Here is a 12,687-nt window from a genome sequence, read left to right as displayed (position 1 = left end):
CGCCCTCTGTCTCGAGAGGCTCAGGCAATCTGGCATTGGCTCCTCTCTTGAGGCCTCACGATAGTGGCGGTGCCCCTTCCAGGCGAGTTGAACGTAAAAGCAGACGCACTCAGCAGGCACTTCGAAGATCAGCCAGACTGGGTGCTAAACGACGAAGTAGTGGAAGAGCTTTTTCGTTGCTGGGGTCGTCTAACCATAGATTTGTTTGCAGACGACAAACTCCAAATGCCACGCCTTCGCGTCCAGGTTCCACCGACCAGGGACTCAGGGGAATGCTCTGCTGATGGATTGGTCAGGGGCATTCGCTTACGCGTTTCCTCCCCTGGCTCTGATTCCGAGAGTAGTTTCCAAGCTCTGCAGGTCGAACATGGAAATGATCCTGATAGCTCCGGATTGGCCTCGGCAGTGGTGGTACCCGGATCTTCTACATCTGTCTGTGTGTCCACACAGACGACTTCCTTGCAGGCCGAACCTGTTGAGCAAGATGAACGGGAGGATAATGCATCCCTACCTCCCATCATTGAACCTAACAGCATGGCTCCTGAGGTCCTGCAATATGGACATTTGAACTTGCCTCCTGAGTGCATGAACATTTTAAAGGAGGCTGAGAGACCTTCCACGAGAGCGTCCTATGCGTTTAAGTGGAAGCGGTTTTTCCTATGGTGTCGGGATCATCACCTTGATCCGACTAAAGGACAGGAGGACGACATCTTGCCATACCTCCTTTCCCTAGCTACGGCTGGTTTAAAATACGCTTCTATTAGGGTGCATTTGTCAGCCATAGTAGCATACAGAAAATCACCAGATCAGGTGTCTTTCTTTCAGGTTCCAGTGGTTAAGGACTTCCTCCAGGGGTTGAAGAAAGTGTATCCCCCTGTGCGAAATCCTTCTCCTCCATGGGAATTAAACCTGGTGCTATCCAGGTTAATGTCACCACCTTTTGAGCCCATCCACAAGGCCTCTTAGCAACATCTCTCTTGGAAGGCGGCCTTTTTGGTGGCGATTACCTCTGCTCGCAGAGTTAGCGAGATTCAAGCTCTCTGTGCGAAAGAACCATACACTATCTTTCATCACAATAGGGTAGTCTTAAGGGCTCATCCAGCTTTCTTACCTAAAGTCATCTCTGATTTTCATATAAATCAGTCCATTTCCCTCCCGTCATTTTTTCCAAATCCTAAGACCCCAGCCGAGCGGTCACTTCACTCCTTAGATCTTAAGAGAGTGCTCAAGTTCTATTTGGAAATGACCAAAGGGATTAGGAAAACGGATCAACTGTTTGTGAACTATGGTTCAATGCGAACAGGTTTTCCAGCGGCCAAGAGGTCCATCGCGAGATGGATTGTCTCTTGCATTAAATTGGCTTATCAGCTGGCAGGCAAGCCTTTGTTGCAGTCACCCAAAGCGCATTCCACTAGAGGGAAGGCCGCTACAGTAGCCTTCTTGCACGACATTCCAATGTCGGAGATATGCAAGGCTGCGACTTGGAAATCAGTTCATACCTTTACGAGACATTACTGTCTCGAGTCTGATTCCAGGGCCGATACTCAAGTAGGGCAAGCCTCTTTGAGGAATCTATTTGGGTAGCCTACGGCCTATACGAGCTTAGTATTTTCTAGGCTTAATATGGTTTATTACTGTATTGTTACTCCTTTGCCCGCAGGGAGATGAGGTGAGGCTCGCTATTCTATTCTAATGCTTATGACTATTGATGAGGATCCCCTGGAAGAGAAGGATTAGTTACTTACCTGTAATCCTAGTTCTCTTCCAGGGGTATCCTCATCAAAGTCATAAGCAACCCTCCCGCCTCCCCGGGCCAAGGACATTCTTTAATAAGGAGATATTGTTAACCTATTTGTTATTGGGTTTATTTTCAGTCTCCGAAAAGAACAACTGACCTAACTGTCACCCCTGAGGCATGATGGGATACTGGGGGTCTTGAGTGCCTTAAAGGCATGGTGTCAGTTTATTGCTATGCAGCTACAGGTTAGCTTTTCAGTCTTTAGACTGTGTGTTTGCAATGCAGTCTGGGAGCTTTCTATGCTTCCAGTGAGTTATAAGAATTTCTACTGCTTTCTGAGCATTAAAACAATTTCTAAACAAACTTTTTTGTTGTTTCTCATGTTTCTAATGCTTATTATTATACATGTATGGTGGAAATTCTACACAGCATATTTCAGCTCTGTTTTTATTGGCTGCTATTGCATGTTATATGTGAGAAGTTGGCCTGATGTGCAGTGTTCACTATTCTAGTGATAACTATATATCGGTCCAAACAACCCTTATTGATGATTGGTTGTAAGTCAACCTTATAGACCAGCTATCCTAGTAGCATGGATACGAGCAGTCTAAGGCTAAGACTCTAGAGGGCGTGTTAAGCCAGCTGTTTTACCATCACATTACCCCTTGAACACCCAGTGAAAGGACACCACACAAGTGTTATGAAAATAAACAGTGTATTTATTAGAATCACAACAACCCTGTACTCTTTATGAGGACAGGGTGCTAGGCACACAACAAAACTCTTACGAAAATACTTAAGTTAGCACGTTATACACAAATGCCCGAGGGGCACGAAAAACCATATATTCTAAAAGTGGAATGCGAATTACTAGCAGGTAAGTAACAGTTCTAATAGGCTTTGGAATCGCTAGGACTTGACTAGGGAATCGTTAGATTACTACTAGGAGGCCCAGGGCACTCGGGTGCAGAGTGTGCACTCTCACGCGGGATGCGGGACAAAGTCTATGGAAGCTAGAATTCACAAAGTTAGTGTTCACGGGCGAACCCGACCTGGTAGGAAGAAAACGACAGTGGATCCTGACCCTAGGATAGTGAGGCTATGCTGGGACACCGAAGTGCCGAAGTTACCTAGCCCAGGGGCTGCAGCTGCATAGGTCTGAAAAGACGTCGGGGATCTCGTTGCCGGACCAGGAGCCTGGAAGGAAGAAGTTGCTGGCAGGCGACCAGTGAAGAAAAGTTCGATGGATCCAAGCCTGGATCAAGGAAGAAGAAAACCTGAAAGCAGAGGGGACCAAGTTCTTGAATCACTAGCCAGTGATTAAGTGGGCACCAGGATGGCACCGGGCGAAGTCACCGCAGTCAGGTGAGTGGGCGCTGCTGGGCTCTGCAGTCTCTCGGACCAGGAGGCGTTGTCGGCGACCAGGATGGAGGTGCGAGCTGTCCCACGAAGGTTCTTGCTGTCGACGTCGCTGGACCCAGGATTGGGCAACAAGTCTTGGCAAATGCAAGGCCCACGCGGTGGACCTAAAATGGCGTCTTGGGTGGACCAGGAGGGTCCAGGGTACTTCTCCGATGGAGGGAAGCAAGGGCCAGTCTGGAGCAACCAGACCAGCAGCAGAAATGTCGTCGGGCGTCGTCAGGAAGGCCACAAGCCAGCGGGCTAGTAGCCAAACAACGCGGTGAGCAGCCAAAAGCAGAAGGGCCCCACGCAGATCGTGGAGATGCTGGGGGGCTGCACTTCGGTGCTGGAGCTGCTCAGGGTCGGGGCTTCTCGGACCCCAAAGCACTCACCAGGAATTCACTCGGCGGGCTTACTGGAAAGAAGTCGTGCAGTCTTGCAGATGGCCGGTCCCTTTAGGTCTCGTCGCACCCACGGTTCTCAGCTGGGCTGTAGAGGTGGGTAGAGGTCAGAGGTGCCAGGGAAGCCGGTTCTCGTCGAGCTGGGCAGTCGGATTCCGGAGGAAGGACTTGCAGCAGACCGCAGTGTTCTTAGATGGTGCCTGCGGATGCAGGGTGACTACTCCTTAGTCACAAGGGAGAAATCTTAGGAAGAAGTCTTGAGTTCCTTTCGTGGAAAGTAGTTTCAGGATTCAAAGATGATCTGATTTGGAAGGGGGCCAGTTCCTACCTTTATCCTGTAAAAAGGGGCTGGCACGCGACTAAGTCCTGCCCTATGGGTGGGACTAGGAGGGGGGTGGTTACACCCACTTCCTTGGCGGGCTTTTCCCCAGCACAGGGTCTGGAGTGACCCTGGAACTGGTTCCAGCCAGCCTATGCACAGTGAGCACCGGGGTGCCACTTGCAGTCACCTTCCTCTGTAGCCCTGCCTACCTGGAATACACAAAACCCTGTCTGGGACGGTGCTGGCACCGCCCCTGGCAGGAAACCCTTTGTCCTTGCCTCCTGCTCTGGGAGGACTCCCAGCAGCAGGAGGGCAGACTTGTGTCTCGGTGGCAGCATCCATTTTGTGGAGCTGAGGCTATGTCTGACTTTAACCGGGGTTAGGGGTTACATACATGTCGTGTCCCTCTAGAAGGGTGGAATGCTAACCCCGTCGCCAGAATTGGCGAGGGGTTAGTATTCCAATTCGTATGCCACCTTACTCGACATGTTTTGATAAAGCGATACCAGAGTTGGCATTTAACCGCGAGGATTATAATGCACTTAAGAGTATATGGTATGCGATATCATGGAAACGGCTAAGGGATAGATCCCGAAAGCCGCAGACAGGCTCAGCTCATGCCAGAGCACCATCTCACACGATTCCAAGCACTCTGCCTTCAGGATTGTTAAGGCCTGCCATAGGAGTGACTGATAGGAGATCTGTGTGTCCATTTTAGGGTTAGATATAGGTATACTATATCTAAAGCAAAGGGTGATTACACCACCTTGCCCCAGCTGTCAAGCAGCCAGTTGTGTCAGATTTGGATGGCCAGCCAGGGGTGGCATAATACATGCTGCAGCCCCTGGTAGGCCCTGGGTATACCTATGCCCTGGGTACCTAAGGTACACTGTACAGGGACTGATAAGGTGACTCAGTATCTAATTTAGATATGTACCTAAGGTACATGGAATCCATGTTACAGAGAGAGCAGTAGGCCTGGGGCCCTGAACAGCAGGGTCCCAGGTCAACTAAGTCAGAAAACCAGCAAAACACCAGGCAAAAAAGTTGGGGGCAACCATAGTCAGGGATCTACCTTCCTACATAATATATATATGTATTTATATATATATATATATATATATGTGTATATATGTGTATATATATGTATATATATGTATATATATATGTGTGTGTGTGTGTGTGTGTGTATATATGTATATATGTATATATGTATATATGTGTATATATATGTATATATATATATGTGGGGCACATATAATATAGTGTTTCCGGGGTCCCGCACATGGGCGGGAATATTCTAATGCTTATGACTTTGATGAGGATACCCCTGGAAGAGAACTAGGATTACAGGTAAGTAACTAATCCATCTTGCACCAAAAGTCGCCTAGTCCTGCAGCCCAGTGGCCTCCAGAACCCCTGGGAGGACGGACTGCCTTCAACAAAGGCCGGATCTCCTGTGAACAGCTCTGTTTAAAAGAAACTCCCAAGACCAACTCTGAGCCTGCTGAGGACAAAGAAACCAGACGCCTGGAACCACCACCACCACTGCACCAGACTCCTACTGCCTGAATCTGGGTGGCCCACCAGTCCCAGCGAGGTCCCCTAGCGCTCCAGAGTCAGTCCACCGTAGGTTGACCCCTCCAGGACTCCCTGATGTCTCCTGCTGACTCTGCACGGAGACCGACCCCTCCCAACCGCAAGTGGCCCTGTAAGGGGAAATCAGACCTCAAGAAACACCCCTGCATCCATCCTCCTTGCGGCCTCGAATCGCACCCAAGGTGCCCCTACATCCCGAGCCCTTCAACTTACCTGCCCAGCTGCTGGTTCCTCTCTGTCTTTCTGGACAGAGCCTGCAGCCAAAATTCAAAACAAACCACTCCCATTGAAAACAGGGCACCCAACGCCAAAATAGTAATCCTGAACCCACCTGCTGCTGTGGGTGCACCTTGTGTGCTAACTCAGATCCCCTTTTGCCCTGAGCCTAACCCCAGGAGCTTTGCTTCCACACACAACCTTGTGGCCTGCTCGTGAGTAGCCACCAACCGGAGGCACCCTATTCCCCCTTGGATAACATTGGGCCTCAGCACCCGGCCACCCTAGTGCCACTGCGGGTGCTTTGAGAATGCATTTTGACCCTGAGTGGAACCCTGGTTCAAACCCCAGAATACCAACTCCCACAAACAAGTACTTACCTGTAAACTATTAACTTAATTTCCTCCCAAAGGACTGCTCTTCTTTGAAAAAATTATTTCAAGTATGGGGTTGGTTTGTATGAATACTTAAACTACAAACATACCAAAAGTGAATTACTTCGTTTCAGTGTGATATTTAGGTATTTCACACTGATTAGCAAAAGTAACTTAAAGTAATCCAAGAAGAAATGAGTATTGTAATCAAAGTAACTGAAAATTAATTCTGATTGACTTGACTGTAAATCAACCAACTGCATTTGAACCTGCATTCAACTGTAATTTCATGTGTTGCAAAGTATTATTTCACGCACCTGCACCAGGCCTGGCTTGGTTCTAGAAATAAATGTACCTAAAAATGTTATACAAACAAATTAGTCTGAGTTCAGTCTGTGTGTAACATCATTTGCTGCCTGTGTACGACAGATGCTTAACACTATCCTCTGATGAAGCCTCCCTGCTCGCCCACACTACCACAAATAGAGAGTATGGTATTACCTACTTTTACCTCTGCCTACCTTTGGGGATCCAGTGGACTCTGCACACTATAACTTACCTTGTTATAGTAGATACAGAGCCATTTTGCTACACAATATGGGTTGTGCAGTCCCAGATGCCCTTCAATGGGCAGGCCGGTTTTTCACTGCGTTGTTGTCCAGACTAACACATCAAATCTTGGCTGCTGCAAGGGGTCCAGTACCCCATGTATTTGTGTTGTGCTGCTCCGGTCAGTCCTGGCATCCCCACACTTGGAGGGAGGACTGATCTAACCTGTAGGAGCATGGCTACCTCTTGGGCAGCTGCTGTGTCGGTATACTCTGTAGACGGTAAGTCGGTGTACTGGGTCTTACCCCCCACATTTTGCTGGTATCTCATGCTACCGGACTTGATGTGCACTTGGTCTCTGCCAATTGGGCTCTCAGGGCCTGTTTTTTCCAAAACTGTACTTTTGTAATCAGATTGGCACATCTCTGGCCACCTGCAAGCGTCTTGTGGGCACTGTGACATGGGAAGGCTTCTAAGGGATGCAGCACCTATTGTGCCCCCATTCGAGGCCCTTCACCTTAACGCCCACACACTGCCATTGCAGGCTGTTTTTGGGCAGAGAAAAGTGAAGTTGACATGGCACACATCCCTGTGTGCCATGCCTACAACCCACTGCCTGAGGCCTTAGTAAGCCCCCCCAACTAGCAGGGTGCACTAGCCCTCCGGTGAGGTTGCGGTGGCATGAGTCCTGTACCCCTAGAGTGTCTAAGTCTATTCTTAGCGACTGTAAGTGTAGTAATGCTATAAAGGGTATATAGTATGGAAGTTGGTCTTTATGAACGTCACAGCTCCCTAATGGCTTTACTAAATCCTGGGAAGTTTGGTATCAAACTTCTCAGCACATAAAACCCACACAGATTCCAGTGTGTGATTTAATGTAAATTGCACTCGGAGGGCATCTTAGAGATGCCCCCTGAAAAACGACCAGCCCTGGTGTGGTGCTGAATGGCTGCCTGCCATTTGCCAACCCCGGACAGGTTTCTGGACCCCTGGGTAGAAAGCCTCTGCTCTCTAGGTCCAGAATCAAAGCCTATCCTGGGCAGAGGTGTCATGTCTCCTGCCACAGGATGGGCTGGGTCCACGAAGGGGAAGCTTCAAAGGCCTATCTCCTTTGTGAGCTGTCCCTGTCTGTTGCTGCTCCCAGCAACTGGCTCCCACCGGTTCTGCCCCCTACTTTAGGTGGGAAAATCTGAAGGCAATCCAAGCTAGGAGGAGAGGTGTGCCCACCTTGCCAACTCCACTCCTCAGGTGGGAGATGCAAGGTGAAGCATGCATCTGTCCCCACAATCTTGAATAAGTGGGGACCCAATCAGTAAGAGGCTCATGCCCCCTCCAACTGGAGGGTGGCATAATAGGGGGTGTGCCCACCCCAAGGAAGGAACCCATTGGTCCTGGCCTGCACACCCCTTGATCAAGTAATTAGGGGCCACCCTGAACCTAGCCTCCTCAGATTCGAGTTAGAAAGAAGGGCCAAAGAACAGTGCTGATCCAGGAAGAAGAGTAAATCTACTGCTGTCTCGCCCTGCCTACATCGAAGCACCCGGTGTGTCAAGCAGAGCCCGTAGTGCCTGCCCGGCACTGAACTTACAGACTGTCTCCCATGAGCACCAGATTTGCTCAACAAAGACTCCAAGACGGGTGTCTGATTTTGTCTACTCTGCACCAGTCTACACCGAACGCTCATGGCCCAACACCACAAGGAGGTCTCCCCAGCAATTCTGACCTGCCTCAAGATGATGCCTGCAGCCTCAACGTGAAACCCCCTCCCTGATTGGACCCCCTCTGCCTAGACCACGACTGGAACTGGTAAGAAAACCCGACGCCAGAAGACACCTCTGCACTCCACGGCCTTGGGTGGCCCATCCAACGGTGCCCAGGCATCTCCCAAGAATGTTTTGTGTGGGGAAAATAGTAACTTTAACTCAAGCCAAGAAAAGTCTGTCTTTCCTTACGAGATCCTTATAATTGATATCTAGGCATACTACCTCAGTACTCAAGATAATCTTAAAGTAACTGAAAAAAAATTCCCAATTTAGGGGTATTAAGTAGTTAATGGGCTACTTAATGCTGGGGTCACCACGCCCCCTAGATGACTACTTCCTTTGGGGAGTGGTCATCACCCTGTCCCAGAGTTCCTAGTTCAACACACACAAGATGGTGAAATCTCTAAAGTTGTGTTCACTTCAGGCTTGGTCACCCTAGAGGTGTGTCCAGCCTGGCAGTTTGATGCGCCTTCGGCATAGCTAATTCTCCGGTCTGTCCTGGTGCCAGTTGGCCTAGGCAACGGGTGGAATTTCCCCTGTCTGGGGAAGCCTTGTGTCTCAAGGCAGCAGAGGCCTTTGAAGCCTCCCACCTTGATTTTGTTTATTTACCATCCTTCCTGGGAGAGGATGTGATAACCTCGTCAGAGCAGGCATTGTTTCTTCCCCTGACAGTGGAGCTCTCTCTTCCTAAGTGGTCAAACTAGTCTATGGTGGCAAGCTGGACTGGACCAGTAAGCCAGTACACTAAAAAGCTAGGAGGGTTCAGGGGGTACCTCCTAAGGTACCCTCTGGGTGCCTTTATTAATAAATATCACTGGAATCCGTCGAGGGGTTTTGTACCACACACCATATGTTTCACTGAAGCCATTCTGTAGCTGGTAACTCGTTTTAAGCAGTGCTCAATATATGCCTTAAGATGGCTTCCCTGTTCACTTGTACTGTCAGTAATGGAACTTGCCAGCACAGAGGCATATCTGCTTATGCAGAGTTGTCCTTCATGTAATAGAAGGCAGAGGCTGTTCAGGACTTATGTCAGAACGCAAGCAAGACAGCTTGCAAGCTAAAACTAGAGACTCCACAGGATCTGCAGTTCTGCACCCTAATTTTGCGTCACCTTAAATACAGCTTGAAAGGCAGGTACCACTGCAACACCCTCCATGAATCTCCTCTGGAGTGCCTCTTTCCATGTCTATTTAATTCTATGTATGAGCCAGGTAATTGGAACCTGTGTAACTGAGGGATCTTCATACAGAAGCTAAAGTGGGAGTAGTAGGAAGCCCCACTAAATATGACCTGGGCTGCTCGCTGCAGGTCACACTTTCTTTAAAAAGTGTGGGTTACTATATGTAAGAATAATTCGAAATCTGTGTCACTAAAGTGCAGAAATGTCAGGAACTCTGACAAAGCAAAAGGCAAATCATTTCTAGATGCTGCAATTTTTGAAGGTTGTCAGGAAGCAATGGGAGGCCAAGCATCAAGTGAATTCCTGCTGAGGATATTGTTACACTTGAATCACTTTTTTAACCACAAACCAGGATGAAATCCAATTTTGTAAATTAATGCTCAAAGCAATGGAGTTCCCAAATGCGCACATAGCTTTCTTATAGCTAATTATTCTCATGACTCATTCATGAAAAGGAGATGACTAAGAATAACAGATCTTTTCTCATCAATTGCATACACTCGTAACTTCAATAAACTCAGTTAATGGGTCAGTTACTTGTTCTATGATTTAAATAGCCTTCCCTTTGTGCGTGCTTAGATTTTCTCATTGCTCATAGTTTGTATCAACTATGGCAATATCTGACAAACAGGATCGATTCATGTGCTATTCTGCATGTTTCACTGCCATCTAGTGGTACTAAAGGGAATTTAATCCAACTTTAGCAAAACATATTTTCGAAAGCGAGTTTACAAAATGCAATTAAGAGCATAAGGGATATTGACGCATTGTGTTGCGGCGCCGCTGGCTACTTCTCGGGGCGCACCTGGGCGCCGCGGTGCACAGATTGGGGACCACTGGCATATACCCTAGGTACCATGTACTAGGGTTTGCATAGGTGCTGAAGGCCTGGTCACTCTGGGATCAAGAGACCAATTGTCTTCGTAAAAGGAACACTAGCACTGGGGACATGGTTAGCAGGAACCCAGTGCATATCAGTCAAAGTAGCCTCAAATGCCAGGCAAAAAGTGTGGGGGGGGGGGGGGAACAACTGCAATAAAACCCCAGTTTCCTACAGGGTTTAATTATACTGTTCTCTGTGATGTTTTTAATCAGGTTGTTCACATAATGGGCAGCTTTATTCAGAGTATCGCTTTCTCCCCCCTCTCCCCCCCCCCCCCAACACATGTAATTGGTAGAATTGTTTGTATGAGTACAAAGGCCCACAGACCACTTCTTTGGAGGGCTTGAATACATTACTTAAACACCCCAATCTTGTATGGGGTATTATAACACTTCTTGGATATTTTAATTGTACATTTGTAGTATGCTTTTATGGTTTTAATTAACCGGATAAAGTGAATTTGACTGACTCACTGTAAGGGGTATAAAATGACTGTATATTCTGCAATTACAATAGTAACTGATTTTTAAGTCTGGCTTTTTATTGACATTTCAGTATGTGCGCATTGATATCTTTGTTAACGCACAATTTTTCCTTTGAAGGAGGCTTCCCAGTTGTTGCAGATTTTACAGACTTTGCACCCACCTTTGAAGATTGATGGCAAAACGATTGGAGTGGACTTCGCAAAAAGTGCACGCAAGTAAGTCGGGGAATTTGGTAACCCACCTTTTCCCCACAGGATTTTCTTTATGAATCCTTGGCTTACTTTTTTTCTACTTTCTTACAGTTTCGTTCCAAGGATTACTTATCACTTGCAGCATTGTGGAAGCACGTCCTCTCTGGACAGAATTAAACAAATATTTTTTGTTCAGTACTGTTTTTATTTACACATCTTTGGTATAATTTCTTGATTGTCCATTAATCTAAGCAAACACTTTCTTGTTGCTACTCTTGAAGCAAAATAGTTCTCATTTTGACAAGCATTTATTATAGTGAGTATTGGATAACTTCTTACGGAACTCTGGGGAAGGGGTTGATTTCAAATGACAACTCCCAATCAAGGGATGAGGGTTTTTGTATCATTACATGGAGAGATTGTAATACAGTAATCTAAATTACATTTCCTCTAAAGATTATGTAGTGTTACTACCTTCCTCTGATGATGGAAAAGGGTGCCGCTCCAAACTTACCTAAATGGCATGGTCTGTCTGTACCGTTAAGACGACATGTCAGAGCATCAGTCAGCACTCCTATGCCCTTAGAACACTGAAGAGGCATACCTAGATTCTGAGTGGGATTGCTATGTTGCCATCAATATCTTCACTGATGGGCAATGCTTTTTTGCATCCTCCTTTATAGTAGGGGTGGGCAGAACTTCTAGAACTCCGCGGAGTTACATAAGCCAGTGGCTTGTGGCACATAGTGCTGATTTTCTGAGCCGGGAGCTTGTTCCATGCTTTAAAGAGTACCACATGGCATGCCTAATGGCACTGCTGCTTTCTGCCACGTGAGTAGATTTTCAACTTGAGCGGCTGCTTTCTCAACACGGCGGTTGTAACCTGTCGCGACCGCCTGCATTTACAATCTCGCTGAGGTGGCGTTCTAGAGCCTGAAAATAACACTATAAAGCACACATTCTTGCTCGCCAACTTAACATTGAGCGGCGTGCGAGAAACTGCCATGCGGCGCCTTGTGGAGTTGTGCTGGAACTCAGTTTAGTTTTTTCTGATGCAGACGTAACCCAAACTCTGGATGTACTACGCAACTAAATAATCCATGCACACCATGCCTTATTCACTCGGCACACTTTTGATGCGTCTTACTCTTCTGTTATCTGACCCCAAACTGTACTTTCCACTCAAATGTTTTTTGCATGTCTGTAGAAAAGTGGGTTTCTGTTGCAGTACCCTACACACACATTTTGCCTGACACTTGATGCACTTTAACGTGATGTTCCCTGGGTCCTTACGAATCCGGTTACCAGAGCCTGTTCTTTCTCAAACCTGTACCTTTCAACCCACAATTGGCACATCTCTCGCCACAGGTAAGCCCCTTGTAAAAGGTACAATGGGTATCAAGGACACTGTGACCAGGAAAGGCCTCTAAAGGCTGCAACACCTATTGTGCCACTCTTGGATGTCTTGCACCTTCTCACCCCATTGCAGGCTGCGTGTTTTGGTGCAAAGAAAAGTGAAGAGCCGACCTGCCACACATCCCTGTGTGCCATGCTTGCAACCAACTTTCTTGTGCCTAGGTAG

The 12,687-nt window shown here is 47.5% G+C and overlaps 1 protein-coding gene across 1 annotated transcript in view; it reads left to right on the top strand.

The window, feature by feature from the left end:
- Positions 1–12,687, top strand: part of RBM5 (RNA binding motif protein 5) — a 277,566-nt gene that overhangs the window by 114,531 nt on the left and 150,348 nt on the right. Inside the window, exon 11 of the mRNA XM_078661241.1 lies at positions 11,032–11,129. Within this exon, the coding sequence (XP_078517367.1) occupies positions 11,032–11,129 (98 nt within the window). The remainder of the gene's footprint in view (positions 1–11,031; positions 11,130–12,687) is intronic.

This window comes from Lissotriton helveticus, chromosome 9 (genome assembly GCF_964261635.1).
Source record: "Lissotriton helveticus chromosome 9, aLisHel1.1, whole genome shotgun sequence".
NCBI classification, from domain to species: Eukaryota; Metazoa; Chordata; class Amphibia; order Caudata; family Salamandridae; genus Lissotriton; species Lissotriton helveticus.
Note: the sequence above shows the minus strand (reverse complement) of the source record. Positions and strands in the feature narration are given on the sequence as shown.